The sequence below is a fragment of the Odontesthes bonariensis genome, chromosome 19 (genome assembly GCF_027942865.1).
Source record: "Odontesthes bonariensis isolate fOdoBon6 chromosome 19, fOdoBon6.hap1, whole genome shotgun sequence".
NCBI classification, from domain to species: Eukaryota; Metazoa; Chordata; class Actinopteri; order Atheriniformes; family Atherinopsidae; genus Odontesthes; species Odontesthes bonariensis.
In genome coordinates, this window is record NC_134524.1 from 14,733,876 (window position 1) to 14,752,870 (window position 18,995).

The following is an 18,995-nucleotide window of genomic DNA, read 5'->3' on the forward strand; positions in this document are numbered from 1 at the left end:
GAAGAGAACATTGTTAGATAAGATAAATCAAAATATACAAACTAAGAAAAATGCAAAAGCAAACATCCTCCCACCATCCCACTGTTGTTTTCACCGTTGCTGTTACCCTGACGGGCTGCTGTCCTCTTTCTGTCATGTTCCAGTTTGCGGAGACATCCACGGGCAGTTCTTTGACCTGATGAAGCTGTTTGAAGTAGGAGGATCACCTGCATCCACGCGCTACCTTTTCCTGGGGGACTACGTTGACAGAGGGTATTTCAGTATTGAAGTGAGTCTGAGTATTTGTTTTTTGTCCTCACATGGGACTAATCGAGTGGGACACACGGCATGTGCTTGACAGAAGCTGGTTTATTAATAGCTTTTTTTTTAGCCTAGATGAAATCAGGCTGCACGTATCGCAGTGGGAATAGACTTTAGTGATCATTTCAAATGCAGCCTGGACAGTAAATGTCACAGCAGAGTGGAGTTATGTAAAGAATGATTTTTAATATTGGCTGAAATACTTGGATTTAATTTAAGGACATATATATATATATATATATATATATATTTTCCTGCCATTGCATTGCCTGAAACACTACACTCATATTAATAAAATATGTTCTAATGGAATGTGCAGTGCTTGTCCTCAGATATTTCCTTTAATGGGTTGTCATCTCTTTTTCTTTCAGGCTCCAAAACCTGCAACAAAATGTACTGCATGAATATTTAAATACAAGAAGAAGTACTCGTACTGTGCCACTCTATGAAACTGACAGTCGGACTCGATGCGTTTTGCTTCCAGCGGCGGTAAAGATGACGAGCTAACTCTGCCCCGCTTCTCTTTGTCCTTCTTTGTTTCAGTGTGTGCTCTACTTGTGGGCCTTAAAGATCCTTTACCCCAAAACACTGTTTTTGCTGCGTGGGAATCATGAATGTCGACATTTAACAGAGTATTTCACGTTTAAGCAGGAATGTAAGTAATGCCCTTCATTATTTGTTGCTTTCAATTTTAAAGACTCTGAAGCTCTGAACGGAGCGGATGGAGAGTTGTTCTTTGTAAAAAAGAAAAGAAAAAAGCTGTTTATTATGTGTACAGTTCAACCACTGACCTCAAAAGTCACTTAAAAGTACACTCTGGCCTAGCTCAGGATTCAGATTCTTGATATTCATATTTTGTCAGAACTGTTTCTGTTGGATGGGAAAAGTGAAAAAAAAAACAACAACAACAAAAGTGCTGTGAAATTGTTCTGTTTTTAAAATATGTTTGGGAAGTTTTTTTGGCAGTGATGAGAGCCTTTCCATCCCAGGCTAGCACACTGCCCCAATATAAGAGAGCAGCTCTGTTTGACTTGGCACGCTCTGTTTTCCCTGCCCTGTTTCCCCCACTGACAGGTAGAATTAAGTATTCAGAGAGGGTGTATGACGCATGTATGGACGCCTTCGACTGCCTTCCCCTGGCTGCACTTATGAACCAGCAGTTTCTGTGTGTACACGGGGGACTATCTCCAGAAATCACAAATCTTGACGACATCAGGAAAGTATGTGTCTGATTTGACTTCACTCTCTCAATAATTTCCTAAAGCTGCAGTCTTGTGTGTTTGTTTTAACAGCAGGTGGTCATTAATGGCCTTGAAAACGCAGTGCGTTCATTGAAAATGGGAGCCTCCCGTCCGCTTTGTGTATTTTCTGCTTTCAGTCAAGTTAACGAGAAAAAAAACCGGCCTTTATTTATTTTAGCTTTATGTGCTGTGAATAGAACGTCCTCGCTTGCAATGCATGAATAGAAATCTTTTTCAGATGCTCAGGACGTTGACACGGGGGACTGTGAGCCCTGGAATGGTCTTCGCTCTGATTAAAATATGTTGAAGAGTCGGGTCCAGCTTTCAAACTCATATAATAATTCCAAATGGATTTTGCGGCTGTAATCAGAGGGCATGCATAATAGAATGTCCTTCTCTCAAGTGTCCATCATGGTACCCATCCAAACTTTGGTTTAAGAAGGAGCCTGAAAGCAAGGCCATTTGCGTTCAGTGCTTTGAACGGATGGATACCATGAACTGTTTTACTAGTACGTTTCCAAAGTACGTCTGTCTATCTACTGAAAGATGAGTGCGGTCTTTAAATATCATCCATACTGTATACATTTTTAAATCGCTTCAGCAAGCATGTTGGCTGTAGTCGCATTTTAATCATGATCAGATTCACAGTTGCCAGCACGGCGCTCGCAGAAGAAAGCAGCAGCCTATCTCAGCGGTTATACAAAAGACTTCATGTGCATGTTTCTTCCACAGCTAGACAGATTCAAAGAGCCTCCGGCATACGGGCCAATGTGCGATCTGCTCTGGTCCGACCCTCTGGAGGACTTTGGAAATGAGAAGAGCCAAGAGCACTTCACACACAACACAGTGCGAGGCTGCTCCTTTTTCTACAGGTGGGCATCATTTGTGTCGTGGTACGAGTTAGCTCAGTGCTATTGAAACTTGCAACAAGGTGACAGCCAGAGAGATAAGATAGTTAATTCACTGTTGGCATTAAATAGCATATGTAGGCCACCATTTTGTTTGAGATTCCTGTTACAATCCAAATTCCAAAATAGTTAGTATAACGGAATACTTTAGCTGAATTGGGGATGCATTGAAATATTGTGCTTCAATTCTCAATAATTCACTGATTTGAGTCGACTGATTTTCAGAACAATGAACCGCAACAGAATATTTCAACATAAAGCAGCAGCCAAAATGTTACCACGAGGTGATTAAACCCGGAAATCTTCTTCTCGTCCCCTTATCATTGCAACGAAGGGGTGACCAACACTGTACTATTTGAGATTCCTCAAATGCGCTCGCCATGTACGGAGACTCTTCCCCAGACTGTCGCCAGTATTTATGCAGCCCACATAACCGTAAATTGAACTGAGTGACTGAACAAACTGAGGAAATGCTCGAAGCAAGCAGCCTGCACTGTCACTGGATGTAATGAAGTGGCACGTTACCACAAGGCACAGTCCTGCGTCTGAACTCATTCAGCGTTCCCTCTGCTCATTATGGCCCGAGCGACGCTTACTTGGGCCCAGCGTGCCACGGGCGAGCCAGCAGGGGTACACAGAAAAGTCCAGAGGCTCCTAACATGCATCTCGTCTTCATATTGATGTGATAACAGGTGTTTCATAACAAGTCTCTTAATCGTTTTTTAATGTCTGTGCTTAGAAAATGACCCCTTGTGCTTCAGTTCTGGTGACTTTGAGAAGGCATATTTCTGCCTAACTATCTTTTCTTATGCTAAATGAGGCATTACATTGCAGATCCACAAGTGGCTCTGCGTTAAAAGAATGTTAGCCACTAATGTTTTCATTTAACTGATCTGAGACTGGAAAGAAATGCCTGGTATGTAGCCGTTTTACCTCAAACAGCTCGTCTGAATGTCAAACGTTTGAGTTGAACCCTCATCGCAGTGAACCCCTCTGTCATTTGGTCAAAATTCCTTCGGAGTCTTGTTTTTCATCAGCGTCCAACTCTTCATCTGCCCAGGGAACGATCGCTAATTGGCTTCACACTGGTTTTCAGGATTTATGAGAGTGTTTCAGCCAGACACAGAGAGAGAGCCATACCTCATTCCCCTCCTCAGACACCATCAGCTTCTTTTGTTGCTTCTGTCCATTTCCCCCAACGCCGCAGGCACGCTCGTAAAACTTTTACAAACGTAATTGAGGCATGAAATTGCACATGCTTCAAATATGGTTGCTTTTATAGTTGCCTCCACACGGCATTATAGATGGGTCAGCCTAAAGTGTTTTTTTTTTTTTTTTTTTTTAAACATCTTTTATTTATGGTTTTTAATCCTAGATATTGATGTAGACCTACATTAAAGCTGTGTACCTAAACCAATTACTCTCACAACTCCTCCCAGGAGTGCATTAACATCTGTGCCCTGTTGTTGGACAAGTGGGAGATGAACTGAACTCGGAATATATTATATTTTTGTCCACCAAATGGCACCATATGGCACGTGTCTACATCTGCTGCAGAGGATAAAATGGAAATGGAGCATTTATTTTCAATTTCTCAGCTCCTGTAAAGAAAGCGTTGCGTTTGTAATTTCCTCTTGGGGATTTTTGCTTCACATCTTTTCCAGCAGATGTGTGTTGGAATTGTCAAAAATGCATGTGTTCTCGTGTCTACGTGGACCAAGATTTTCGGTAAACCTGTCTTTACCCCCTCACTTTCAGTGGTGAACTTCTTTGCTCAGCGTTGCACCTGATCAGATGAAGTTAATTTGCTGTGTGAGCTTACTTTCTAAGGAGCCGCTCCCTAAAGGACTATACATTAAGAGATGCTGTAAAGCTGGGTAATAATGTACCATGGATCATAGTTGACCAGATATCTTAGCACTGTCATAATGAAACCTCAGTGTTGGGTCGATGATTTAGAATTAATTGCGTCTAAAAAGCTGTTTTAAAAGCAGCAGCATTTTTCTTGCTGCTGTTGTAGGAGAAACTTTATCGCTCTGAGTTTTGATTGCACCATGTGGGTGTTCATTGTTGTCCCTCTATTGTTGCAGGGGTGTGGAGCTTGCATTACAGAACTTAGTGTGAGATCCAGCCTGTATTTCGAACAAGCACATCATATTACTTCAATTAACCACAAAAGGTTTGGGCGTTCGGGGGCGTTTATGGATTCTGCTTGAACTCTGTTAACTTAAGATCACTGCGCTGAATAACACCTGAACACAAACTAATGGAAAGCTAGTGAGACGAGCCCAAAGGGGCCGATATTCCATTCATACCGACAACAGGACACATTTTCATAGTGACTGAAATATAGCAGCGACATTACTTTGGCATTACATGAGATAATGGAGATGCCCGCGTCCGATTCGTCTCCTGTCTGCCTTTATTTTGCCTACATTTCACCTGCGGTGCTGCCAAAGCTTTTCAGTGACTATTACAGTACTTTAATGAGCCAAAAGCTAGAAGCAAAATGAGATCTAACAAGAGCAATGCTTGCATTTAGCCCCTGTTTATGAGGAACGAAAACCTCCCACATTCAAGTGTTTTTAGCTGCAGTGTCACTCATTCATTGTGAGCTGCCACTTACAGTCTTCATTTAAAAAGCATCCCACGATTCACTAACCCTGACATCCACTGGGGTTTGGTAGATGCGCTTGTCACGTGTCTGTTGGCAATGAAATGCTTTTTATTTCAAATTTCTGCTGGGGCGGGGGGGGTAGAAAAATCTGAGACCTCGACATACCATCGTTTGATTGTAAAAGCTTTTGGTCTTGCCACTCGCAGGCTGAATGCATCAGCATGAGCATAAAACATGCTCTCACCCTCCCCGGTGGTAGCTTTTATTTCCCTTAAAGGAGTCTGATATGAATCCTGTCATACTTGACATTTTTAGTTGCGCTGAAAGGAAAAATCTTACATTTGAGAAAGATTACACCTCCTGGTCTTATACTCAAGCTTATTTAAAAGTTAAGCATAAAGCTAAATAGCAGGTAAGGATGGCTTTACTAAGGGAAATCTTAACTTTACATTTCGGATATGAACATCTTCTTTACAGCTTGTGCTTTTGCAGGAGCTGCAGTGGATATTTTGCCTGAGCTCTGGTTGTTTGTCCACTCTTCCTCGGAGCACAATCAATAACACCTTTGGCTTATTTAGTTTTCTTTCTATTGATTGTCCTTCTTGAGCTTAGTGGGATTTTTCTTGATGTATGAGTAAACGAAATGTCTCCTTATTCAACAGCTACCCTGCAGTCTGTGACTTTCTACAACACAATAACTTATTATCTGTCATCCGGGCCCATGAAGCGCAGGATGCTGGGTGAGTGTTGTGGCATTTTGTCTTCTCACAGCAGTGATTTAAAACCTGTTTTCTGTTTTTGAATGAAAAGGCTTCCTTTGTTATCAGTGGTGCTTCTTAAGCCTGTTAGGAAGCGGGTTTGGCAGTGTGAACTTTGAGAATGCTGTTGTTAATCAAAGAGAGGGAAAGGAATCTGGTGTTGTGAGTCAATTGGGCAAATGTGAAGCAGCAAGAGTGACTCATGCAGATCTGGTTCAAAACTCACAATTTCCCAACAAAAGATGGACACCAGAGGAGGGACAGCAAATGGTGCACTCAGCATTTCAAAGCAGAGCAATGAAATAGCTCTTTGAAAAGTTTGCTCCTTGAAACGAAGAATTGGCTGGATGTGCCAAGCTGATTTTCCTCTGAGCGAGGTTCACGCGGTGGGAGGCATGGCACAAAGTTGTTTACCAATGCGCTCCCACAGCGTGGTCACCTGGGACACCTCACTACGTCTCAGATGAGATAGTTCCCCCAAGATGCCTCCAACCACACATGCAATCATGTCACTGGGCTCTGTTTATGTCCAGCAAATAAATCCCGAGGGTAAGCTGCAGATGATCCTAACGTTGCACAACAAAATGCAAACATTCCCCATTAATTCAGAAGGTTGGATGGGTGTGATGTCAACCCCTGGGCTTGTTTCATTTGTAACACAGGGATTTGCTCTCCTGAGGGTGTGCAGAGGTGTCCTTATTGCCCATGCATCAGCTTGACACAAACACACAACCAAAGTGAAAACAAGGGGCCATAAAAAAATAAATAAATAAATAAATAAATTACAGTCACTGCTCATGTTATGCTCTGATATTAATCACTGCTTCCCTTTTGGACATTTCACCAGATATCGCATGTACAGAAAGAGTCAGACCACTGGCTTCCCATCCCTTATCACCATCTTTTCAGCACCTAACTATCTAGATGTCTACAACAACAAAGGTAAGGAGAGAAGGGGGTCATGTGACTAATTTATATGCCAAGACAATGTGTACCATAATGTGTTGTATAGGGTTAGGGTCTGTATATGGAATATGTCATTATCGGTGTGCAGTGGCATGTAGCACGATTACCACAGTGTCATGTTCAGCTAGCCTCAGGGCGACTTAGAGTTGGAGAGTTGGCAGTCTCCCATTTGAGTAAAATTAACGGAGTGCATTTAATTAGTCAAAATGCTTTTCTGACGCCATCTTGACGTCGCTGCAGGAAAAGCACGGGTGTGTGAATTGTTTTGTTTGTACGGAACATCCAGCAGACGTGTCTATTGAGCACAGGGCAAGAAAAAGTGATGTCTTGTGTTTAGATGATGTAAAAATGGAAAAGATTAGTGTTTATTTCCCCTTCAAAGAAGTTTTAGTATTTGATCATAGAAGTGTATTTGATCAGTTCTAAGTGCTGCCACAGGGGAAGAGAAAGAAATCTCTGATAAGGCAGCTATTTGTGTCTGGCACGTTTAAAAAGAATTGTATTTATGTTTATATGACTTAGTATTCCAATGGAAAACAACTCCACCCCATATTCACAGACAGTTTTGTAACACTGATTTAGATCTACTGAGGGGAGGGAGCTTGTGTGAGATGAAGTGGCCCGGTGCCGGTTCACTTGGCACCTAGCGGAGCCCTATGCTGCGCTGCTGCGCCCATGCACCAAGACAGGCTTGCCTTTGTGCTTATGAGTCAGCACTTTTTCCCCGCAGAACAGACCGTATCTGCTTTAACTGTGGGGGTATAGTTGGAATGGAGGCGGCAATGGGCAAAGCACAGGAAATGGAAATGGGAAGGAAAGAGTGATGGTGTCGGGACATGCTGTTTTGCAGCTCCTCTCGTGATGACACGCTAGCCTGGCTAATGACACGCCATAATGCTGCAGTGTCACCAGTGCGAGGAAACTACACACAGGAGTAGGGGGTGTCCCCTTTTTTTTTTTTTTGTTTTCCCCTGGCTCATTTACAATTGGGCTGTCTTTTCTGTAAGTTGAGCTTACATTTGTTTACTCTTTTCCTCATGAGCCGACTCCACGCAAGATGGAAAGAGCGTGGCGACGTGCCCGTCTGAATTGTTGTTTATTATTAGGGAACCTATTTGTTCCATGTCAACTAATCTTGCTATGGCTCCCATTCAACACAAGACAAAATAAACTAAAGGATGTCAGGCACATAGTGTTTTTAGCTTTGGCTTGCAATCCCTTGGAAAATCAATTGCATCCCTCACACTCAGTATGGAAAAGTCCAAATATCTATAGTCATCTGTCTGCGCACTCAGTTTTTTCTGCGTGCAGCCCACCTGCAGTTGATATATGGTGCTTAAGAGGAACATTAATACGTTTGTTTTTGGTACTGACTTTATTTAGGCACAAAGATGCATCTTACTTAGCATTTGTGTATGTTTCTTATAGTGCTTCTCTATCTATCATTCATTGTCTGACGAGCCTTCTCTCTCGCTTAATTCGTCTTATGATGAAAGGTTTTTTGGCTTAAAGTACAAATATAAAAGCAGAAAACGAGTGCAGTTCCAGAGCAAATCAGCATCCCCCGAGCCAAAAGTCTGGCCAGAGATTTTATGTTCAAGCTTTTAAAACTTCAATAAATTACTTTGCTCCCAATTCAGTTTATCAATTATTTCCTTGACTCTGCTTGATGGATTTTTTTCCCCCCTCACAGTTACATAATTTCATGGATTACCCGCGGCTAACCAGAGCAGTCCTGTCAGTGCTTTTGGTGCTCTTTTTATTAGTCATGTAGGTGGGGTCCATTGGTAGAAGCGAAGCCTCTGTAATGAATCCTACTGCCCTTAGCTTCATGCGGTAGCTCCAAGCCCACTAAGCAACGCCCCTGTGATTGATGGCCAGTCAAGTGGGCAAATAAATCTTCAAAGGAAGGGAGGAGGCATCAGCAGTTCCCATCAATCCTTAGCTGGGAGTTGACCAGATTGGCCAATGAGGCATCTCTGTGTGGGAGGAAAACGTCACGAGCGGTGCACCTCCCATCAAAGAGGAGGAGGCGGCAGTAAATTGAACTTGTAGCTGAGTCAGAATAATCAACATGTGAATGATGCTGAGGATGGGATTTACTGAAGTCCAGTTTCAAGATGCCACCCAAACCACCTCCTTCTTTGCAGACATAGTGTTGGTTTTGCAGTTAAGTGTCAGGTGTTGACCAGCTGTCCATCATGGCTGTGACCCCTGCACCCCTGTCAGTGAAACTAAAAAGTAGGGCAGACACTTGTTAGCCGGCAGGGAGGTTGTGCTTAAATGGAAGCACAGCAGTGATTTGGCAGTTTGCATTGTTTGATCTTCCTCAGTCTTGAAGTGACTCCATTGGAGAGGGAGGGAGATGGAGCAGGATCGGGGTGTAGTTGGCGGTTGTGCATGTTGGTTATTGTTTGCTCTTTTGCATTAATGGAATGTTTAATGCTGCTTCATTATTGACCAGTCCAGAAACCCAACAATGAATCCTGATGCTCAGGTCGCTTGAATGGAATATAGAAAGTGATGTTGCCAGTGCTGTTAAGAGAGTGAAGTATTTGATCCCTCTTAAGGCCCTTTCTTGTGGTTTTCTCAGTGATGAGGTAGAAACCAGAATGGACTGATGGAGTGGAAAGTTGAATGAATAAAAAGGAAGATCCAGTTGCCAAGTGAAAGAATCTGGCTCACTTAACCAGACTGATGTCCTGGACAGGTATCACTCAGCTCTCTATTTCTTTCCTGCAGTGAAATGGAGTGGGGTGATTGGCTCCAGGTTTTGCCTCTGGAATACAGAGCAGGGTGGAAGCTAGAGCAATGAGGATGCCAGCTCTGCGGGGAATTCGTTTCTTCTTTCTCGTGGATTATGCCACGGACAAGAGTATCCCAGCCTGCAAGATCCTCATCCATCTGTTGACACTCTGGGCATTTCCGGGCTTCCCTTTGCTGTTCTGTAAACATGGTTCTGCTTGAGAACTTTTCACGTTGTGTCCAACAAGAAAAATGAGCAACGTAATGTCATGCAGGACAGATTTGTGTGCATAATTCTTGAGCCACTTTTTTTCCCATATTGCCAAAAAAAGGGGAGAAACGTGCAGTGATGTGGTGAAACGTGCAAACATAGATGAAAATGAGGTAAAACCAGACTTTGTACGATTCTAAGAAATATTTGTTTATTTATTCGAACACAGCCCTAAGAACCCTCTTAGGTCAGATTCCCTTGTACACATATCAGGCGTCAGCTGTATCGTTTCTGATTCACTTTGAATGGAGTGACGTCTTGTGTTGCCAAATTGAATTCGGGGTCCATTGGGAAGATGAGAACATTCAACTTTTTTGAAAGAGCAGAGGAGGTGCCATCCAGGGAAATCGCCTTACTAATTGTTTGTCAGATCTCACGACTGATTGTTGCTACAATTCCAAGCATCAGCCCCATCAAGTAATTGCGTCTGTGTGATTCCTGCCTCAGACAAGCTTTCTAGTAAAGTCTTTAAGTAGTCTTCAGGAATAGTTCCCCAGGCTTCTTGAAGGACATCCCAAAGCTCTTTGTTGGACGTTGGCTGCCTTTTGTTTCGTTCTGTCAAGATGATCCCACGCTGCTTCAATAATGTTGAGGTCCGGGCTCTGGGGAGGATTCATCCCTCCATAAGATCTGTTGCCATTGATTTTCAGTCCACTTCTTGTGCCATTTGGCATAGCTCGGCCTTTTCTCCCTGTTTCCCTTCCTTAAGAATGGCTTCTTGACAGCCATCCTTCCATGGAGACCATTTCGGATCAGGCTTCTGATGGATGAACTGAAGGATCAAAAGCATCTCTTAGGTTCTGTGTCAGGTCTTTGCTGGATTGTTCCTATTTCTTAAGAACATCATCTTTAGATACTGTTCATCTGCTGTAGATAGTTTTTAGGTTTGCCACTTCTTTCTTTATCCTCCACTTATCCAGTTTACTCAAAACGTTTCAGGGACACACAATCACAAGCCACAATATGCCATGTTTTTTTGGTAAAAAACTTTGTGGGGATCACCTTTTTGGAGCAAAAATGAAATTTTCTGATGGTCAAACTGTGTTATCTTTGGCATTTTTTATGTTGATGCAACTAAAAAATTTGGAACAAATGATGCGTCTTTGCGACAGGCTGCTTGTAACAAAGAGTAAATTCAAAATTGGTTCTTTACTAAGTTGTCTGTGTAGACACAACACTGGTTCATCCCTTTAGTTGGGAGCTTTTTTTATGCTTGAATGATTCATAGGTCAATGTTAAAGTGGCTTAACAAGCAATAAAGCACACAACAGTCGGGTACAAGGACTGGACCAAAAGTATGTGAAAAAGCAGCTAATGTCCAAAGACAAACTCTGAAAGACCAGAGAACTATTGCTCAAGACCGTTTTAAAATATTCCAGGAAAGTCAGGCTGCGTGGAAGCGAAGTATAGAAAAAATTAGGAATGGCTCAAGACTTCTGCACAGCACTGTATATTATTAGTTATGGGCTATTTGTGATGGTGTCCATTTAATTTAATTGATTCAGATTCTTACCTTAACCACAAATAGGATAGGGACACTTGCAATGGTGGGGCCTTATGACAGTTTGTGGCAAGTTGTGTCACACGTTGTTATACTGCATTCTTGCACACTGCTGTACTGTCATACTGTAGCGTTATTACTGCAAATGGTACTACAAGCTCTGCTGTCACATTTGTTTTCTGATGCCTTGAGTGCAAGGTCCTAGTTACTTGTTCAAAGCCACTAAACATAGAAGTACAGATGGCACAACAGGTTATTTATAGTTTTCAGTGATACTGCAAATGTTTAACTAATTCGTCACCTGGAAATGAACAGTTTTAACCCTTCGTGCACAGCAACAGTCTCCACCGTACACACATCTGCCATCATCTCGGAGCAGAGTACTGAATGTAATGAACCAAGAAGGTCTGGCTTGGAATATTAACCAAGTGGAACTTTATACCAGAGGCATTATAGACAGCTGTGCAGTCAGCATTAAGTGTTGGGGAAAGACAGTGGGAATCTCCCCGTGGTCTCAAAGCAGATTTAACAGTCCTCGTTACCGGGGAAACCGGCAAAAGGCACTCCCTTATGAATAATTAATGAGCGGGTGTCTTCTTGCAATATTTGTGTAAGCATTGCAGCAGGTTGGGCCGCGGCTGCTGCATTAACCAGCACCAGAGCAGCAGAGACCTCTAGTGGCTGCCATGCAGAGGTCGGATGTAACGGAACCTAAATTCTTCTGGGTGTGAACTAACTTTGTGCTTTTGTTGTCATGAGTTCTCTAATGACAGAGAAACATGGTACCGCTCATGTCACCCTCGTCTGCATGTTCCGTGAAGTATTCTGAAAAAAGAAAAGTGGGCTCTGAACTTCTCTCAGCCAGAGCTCAGCAAAGGTGTTTGTTTTGCACCAGGGAGGTAGTCGGGTGTCTCTGTTCCTTTAAAGGGAATCTGATTTAAAGGAGCGACAGCAGGGGAGCTGACCTTCTCCCCCGCTCTGCCTTTTTCCCTCTGGGCTTCCATGGCTGCATTCAATCAAGCGTCTCAACGATGTTTATGCAGTTTGTGATGTTTATGCAATGGCTGCCCACGTGTTCGATTGCTTTCATGCACGCCAACGCACACGGATAAACACCCACAGCTCCATCTGAGTGAAGTGTGTCGGAGTGATGCGGGCTTTTGCCGATATTGATAAGAATGCGACATTAATTATACCAGTGTGTCGATGTTCCCATTTACAGAGTTTTCAGTTTGTATTGGGGGACGTGTCTGTGTGGAGGGGACCGAAGGGTGATAGCAGTGGAATGTAGTGCCTTGCAGTACTTCAAGCACCAATTTGCATAATAACTGCACTACATGGGTTACCGTGCCTCGCTATTTTCACTGAAACACATGAGCATTCACGCAGTGAGGCAAATCTTGGCGAATTTTGGCCTGATTTGTGTGTTGCACCTGAGCTTATAGCTGCCTGGAATCCAGGTTAGATGGCTAGCTATTACTGAGCTTGAGGCAGGAAAGTCCCCCATGGTGACCCAGCAACGGTGTCCGCTTTCCTCGGACTGGCCTTGTGTATTAGAAAAGCTGTGGCTTCTATTTACAGCATGGATATATTTATGTTTGGCAGCTCTCATGTTTGCCTCTGCACCCACATTCACACTGTGCCCCTAATCACGGGTGAGGAGGTCACATGGGGCATACCACGGTCAGTGTTTGGGAGGGGGTTTCTATGTGCACAGATACCGTGTGATTATCATCTGGTATTTTGTTGAATATGCAGGAGAATGCACTGAATACGGCATATCCAGTATGTAAGCAGGGGCAACTGTCACTGCAGTCGTTTTGTGTATCTTTCAGATCTGCTGTTGTCAAATAGCTTATTTGCTGTGATGGTTTTGTTCTGCTTCCCTTTGATACACTCCAACAGTGAACAACAGCTTAACCACACCCACCGGAGTCTGCCCTGTTACATGATCAATAGAACCGTGTGAATAATTCAAAGCTATTATGTGTAGAAGTTTGTATGAATGTGGCGTCTTTGAAAACATGTATGATGGGAATATTATCAGACATCAGACGTTATTCCCAAATGTTAATAAGTGCGGTAATTGACTCGCTTTCCTGCCTAAATTGATGTTATTCAGTAAATATGAAGCTCCAGAAATGAGCATTTTCCATCTTGTTGTTTAATTGGATTAAAAACTATAAAGAGAGGAAAAGAGAAAGTTGAGATTTGATGGGGGTTTGTGTGAATGTTCCAGGCATTTAAGTAAACCTAATCACTCGTATCAATTCTTGAAACCCTGCAGCTACATTAAATGGTTTAGGGTACATGTCAGATTACATGAAATATTAAGAATACAATAATGGTGGTCATTGTGTTCGGTACCATTGTAGTTATTGCAGATTAATACGTGAGTTTTCTGCTCCTTTCTGTTCTCGTCTTCTCTCCTCACCAGAAATTGCTTTTCTGTTGCCTAATGAAAAGTGCTCAGCCTTACGGAGCTGAAACGCTGCCTTTCTGTGATGTAATTCATGTATCCGACCCTTTTTAATGACAGACATGTTTCCCAAACCGCAGAGGTGGTAGTCAATACACAAAGGAAATTAACCTTGAGAGAAAAGGAGGATTGATTTTTTTTTTTTTTTTTTTTTTTTTCTTAAAATTCATTCTTAATCTTTTGCAGTTTGTTGTTTAACATTAATTTTCACAACTCTGGTTGTAGTTTTGCATTTGAATTTGTCCTCCTGTGAGAATGGGAGTGGTGAGGACTGTCTTTGGGTGTCAGTGCAGGTAGTTTCGTATCTCATGTCTGGTCATCACCAGAGGCTGACTGATGAATTCTTGCGTTGCATCCGGGCCTAAGTGTTGCTGCGGACGACAGCTTTTGCCGCTTTGCTCTTTTTCTCGAATGTGTTCTTTGCCAGCTGAAGCTCTGTCGTAATCATGGTCCTTTTTTAAGCACACCTCAACACAACATCTGCCGCGAAGGAATCGTTAACTACGAAAGATAAACCACAGAAACACTTTTAACACGATACCTTAAGATTAGAATTTTATTATTTATGATTTAGCATCGCTAAATCAGGGTCATCATGTACTTACAATTTCTTTTCTGTCCGTCCGCAGCGGCAGTGCTGAAGTACGAAAACAACGTGATGAACATCCGACAGTTCAACTGCTCACCTCACCCTTACTGGCTGCCCAACTTCATGGACGTTTTCACCTGGTCCCTGCCCTTTGTCGGAGAGAAGGGTGAGCCGGCAGACACACGCTGATGGCACGAAAGGGAAATATTGAGCATAGAAAAATAGATTTAATAAATAGCCTTGAGAAATGTTTTACAGACACTCGAGTGCTTTCATTAGTTTGTAAATGTATTAATTACCATACATTATTTATGTGCAAATGCTGTGTGAATACATACAGTATATGAGGGCATAAAGTACACACTTCTTCAGTTTGATGTATCAGGACACAATGAGAAATCATTTAGTTCCTTCCAGGTCTGAAAATTTGGAAAATACAACGTCAGAATGACAAACAATCAGACATGACGTATTACACAATGTCTTTATTTATTTATTTATTGATACTATGCATGAAATAAGAAATGCATTCCATGATTTGATGGCTTGTAGAGCCACGTGAAGCAGCTATAACTTGAGGTAACAATTTTCTTTGTGATGTTCTCATTCTCTCACGTCATTGTGGGGGAAATTCGGCACCAATCTTCCTTAAAATGTTGCTTTAGTTCAATGAGGGTCGTGGGCATTCATTTATGCACAACTCAGTTAAGGTCCCACCACAGAATTTCAGTCAGTTTGAGGTCTGGACTTTGACTGGACCATCGCGACACCGTGATTCTTTTCTTATTCAGACATTCTGTTGTAGATTTGCTGCTGTTTTCGGGCTCACTTTCTACTTCACCCAGTTTCAGTTTCAGCCAAGTTTTAGCTGTCAGACAGATGGTCCCACATTTGACTCTTGAATACTTTGGCATACAGAGGAGTTCATGGTGGACTCCTTGACTGCAAGCCCAAATCATCACCCCTCCACCACCGTGCTTAACAGTTGGTATGAGGGATTTGTCCTGATATGCAGCTTTGTAGCTTTAAACTGTGCTGTGTATCTTCTTTTTTAGGGTGAAGACAGTTTCTCCTGGCAATTCTGCCAAACAGGCTGTACTTGCTTCGTCTTTTTCTCGTTGTACCGTCTTGAACTTTGACATTTGATATGCTAACTTAGGCCTGAGGAGTCTGAGACATAGCTCACTGCACAGCATTTCACAGACTGACCCTTGGGTGAACTTGCTGGGACGTCCACCCCAGGGAAGATTAGTATCTTTCTACTTGTGAATAATCTTTCTCACTGTAGAGTGATGAATTGCACATTGTTTGAAAATGATCTTATAGCTCTTCCCAGATTGATGGGCAGCAACAGTTGCTTCACTAAGATCACTGCTGATGTTCTTGACACCGTATTAACACATACTTGAATGCTTCAGACCTTCAAGCTGACGAATCATCTGCTTTTATAGAGGTGTTCACACTTTCTGATGATCAATTAATCAAATATATTTGATTTGCAGCACCTGGCTGCTACTTACCCTCTTAATCGTGGAAGCAATAAGAGTGGACTAAAGGGACAAATGTTCTTTTTTCATTATGTCCTGATAATTAGAACCTCAAAATTGAAAGAGGGTATTACTTTCTTTTTTCACATTGGTTGGTAGAAATACCTCAGGTTAAAAAGAAGGATTCATTTTTGTGGTACTTGTACACATGCAAGCTTCAGAGAACATAAGAGAGGTGGGGATTAGTGTGTTTAATAGTTTTAGTGGAACAGAGTAGTCTGAAAAGAAGAGGTAATAATTCCAGAGGCAAACGCAGCGAATATGCAAAAGTGAATAATGAGTCGTTTGATTATCACAGAAATTCAGAAATGCACTCAGAGGCTTCAAGTTCAGCAAACCAAAACCTTAATCCTACTGGCAGCCGATGGAAAGTAGCCACCGCTGCAGTAATGGCTCCCTTTGCTTTGTCAGAAAAAGGGCTGTGGCATGTTTTAACCATCTGCATATGAGCTACAGCTTGTTATCTGAGGCAGGAGTAGAATGATTTACGATAGTCTAGTTGTGACTCTTTTCAAATGTCAAATAATAAATCATAGATATAGAGGAGTCAATAAAAGTGGGGGAAAAACTAAATGTATGCAGAGATCTGTATTGCAGAGGTCTTTGAATCCTGTAAAATTGAACAAAGTGGTTTTGTTTGGGGTTGTTTTTTTCAGCAGTTCAGCAGTTGATAACCACAAATGACATACTCGTTGCAGGATGGAGTTATTCAGGGAAACCTTTTTTTGTCCGACTCGTGCAACTAGCATCTTGGCTCTTTCCTCAGAAGCTTTTGCAGTTGATTGTCTTTTCTTCGCAGTGACTGAGATGCTTGTGAACGTGTTGAGCATTTGTTCCAATGACGAGCTGACGACCGACGAAGAGCTGGATGGTAAGCTCCGTAGCTGCTCACTTTCACTGTAGTTTGCCTTAGCTCCTCTAGAGGGAAATCTCTTCCCATTCATTGTTTGAAAACTCTTAAACTGCATGTGTAAAACACGCATCACCTTTATGCATTTAGGAAGAACATTGAGTTAACCTTTGAGCATTACAGATTAGACTTCAAATGACTGAATCATTGTTGTAACTGGCTTCTCAGTGGATATCCATCCATATTAAAAATGGAAGCTTCAATATTCCACATTCAAAATGCCTTTAAAGACAATTGTGTACAGTAGCATTTTTACCACAGTTATTCAGATGTTTTTCATACATTTTATCATCACATACCAGCGACAGGTCTGATGATCTTGGTTTATCTGCTTTGAGATGACCACTTTTCCTCTCCCTGCTCCAGCTCTTATTGCCAAACAGGAAGTGATCTCACCAGTCCTTGTCCTGGTCCTCACACAGTTCCACCCTCCCACACACGGGTGGATCTACGGGGGTGTTGCCACATTTGAAATGTTTCTTAGCATTTCCATTTAAAATGTTCAGTCATTGAAGGATCAGGGAAAACTGATATGAGACGATAAATTTACATTCGCTGTGCTTGTGCTCCGGGTTAGATCCTGTTTTTTTTTTTGGTTTTTTTTTGGTTTTTTTTTAGATGAATGTCCAATCAAATTTAAATAAATTTTGGATTTGCATTCATTAGAAGTAACAACTGGGTTTCCAGGAGTTGCAGTTGATGATATATAAATGATATTTTCAACATATATTTCATATTTGAACAATGAAATGATTTGCATCGACTGGATATTTGCACAGCTCAAAGATGACACCAATCCTCCAATTATGAGCAGTCCTTTAACATCTCTTCGTGTTTCATCAACTCATTTCCTCAGTTATTTTAACCGAGCCACCAATTCTGCACATTGTCATTCCTCGCCCTCACTCTGTCTCCTCATGAGCTCATTTTCTTCTTAAGTTTTTAAGCTGTCTTCACTCCACTGTTATCATATCAGTTTTTACTGTTGACATTTTAATTATTCTATACTTTCTCCTTTCTCACTCAAGATCTCCCTTCCAGTGCCCTTATAATCTTTCTGTTGCCCTGCTCTTCACCTGCTATTGTTTCCATGGTTTCCAGTTGCCATTACATCGATCTTTCCAGCCTCACTACATTTTCACATCTTCCTTTTGACATCTTTCTCTTTCCTCTGTCTCTCTTTCTCTCTCATGCTGTAACGTTGTCACGCCCCTGGAATTTCTACTTTTTTTTATGTTTTCCAGAGTTTTGTGCTCAAGGCATCGCTTTCCTTTACACTTGTTGTGCTCTGTCACCCCTTATTTCGCCTCCCTCTCTTCCACATCACCTTTCATTCTACAGCCATCCACTGATCTCTCTATCCTTTCTCTTGTCTTCTCTTCTGGGGGTGGTTCATGAGAAGGACAGCTAATATATCCCCCCAAAAAAGGTACAAACACTAGCTATACTGGTGTGTGCAGCAGTAGCTAGACTTTTGCTTGCCGTCTGCCTTTCAAGAGTCTGTAAACTAACATCACTGTAAAAAGCACCTTTTAACTGAGATTTTGTGTTGTTCTTAATCGAAACGGAAGACGTGTCCGTCGTTTCACGGTTACAAACCTCATGTGCGGAAAAGTTCAAATGCAAAAGATTTGAAATTTGTTCATTCTCTTAAACCTTTATCCAACAGAAACAAGTACAAAGAACGGTTCCCACAACAGTTTTCATAAATGAACAAATCTGAAATTTGATGCCAGTAACACACTCACAAAAAAAAAAAACGTTGGGAGAGAGGCAGAGACAGACGAAGTCTGAGACTGTTTGAGTGTGTAGCCGACATCAAGTTGTAGATTTATTTACATTTTCTAATAGCAATGTAGCTGGTCAGAGAAGACACTGACAATCATTTCTTTGGGTTTGTGTCTCTTGAATAAAGAAATATTGAACAAATGACAGATTTCAGTTTTTTGTTGCATTTTAGAACAAACCAACTCTTCTTGCAATAAGGTTTGTACATGCTCCTGCTTTTGCAAGGTTTGAAAGGCAAAAAAAAGGCTGATTCTCATCAGCCAAATTAATCTATTCTGTGATTTTTAAAGCTACATTATCACGATTACTGCAGTGGGCGAGTCCTGTAGAGAAACTTATGTCGAGGTAAAGGTCAGAAATTCAACGAGAGGATGG

At 41.9% G+C, this 18,995-nt stretch overlaps 1 protein-coding gene across 5 annotated transcripts in view; it reads left to right on the plus strand.

Annotated features, from left to right (window-relative positions):
- The window catches only part of LOC142369371 (protein phosphatase 3 catalytic subunit alpha), a 67,899-nt gene that overhangs the window by 37,653 nt on the left and 11,251 nt on the right, over window positions 1-18,995 (plus strand). For 3 of the 5 annotated variants that reach the window (XM_075451729.1, XM_075451725.1, XM_075451727.1), the window contains exons 3-11: window positions 144-268; window positions 844-955; window positions 1,375-1,520; window positions 2,274-2,413; window positions 5,729-5,806; window positions 6,672-6,766; window positions 14,416-14,541; window positions 16,722-16,793; window positions 18,235-18,261. In XM_075451729.1, the coding sequence (XP_075307844.1) occupies window positions 144-268; window positions 844-955; window positions 1,375-1,520; window positions 2,274-2,413; window positions 5,729-5,806; window positions 6,672-6,766; window positions 14,416-14,541; window positions 16,722-16,793; window positions 18,235-18,261 (921 nt within the window). The remainder of the gene's footprint in view (window positions 1-143; window positions 269-843; window positions 956-1,374; window positions 1,521-2,273; window positions 2,414-5,728; window positions 5,807-6,671; window positions 6,767-14,415; window positions 14,542-16,721; window positions 16,794-18,234; window positions 18,262-18,995) is intronic. The other 2 variants (XM_075451726.1, XM_075451728.1) reach the window with 1 other exon arrangement.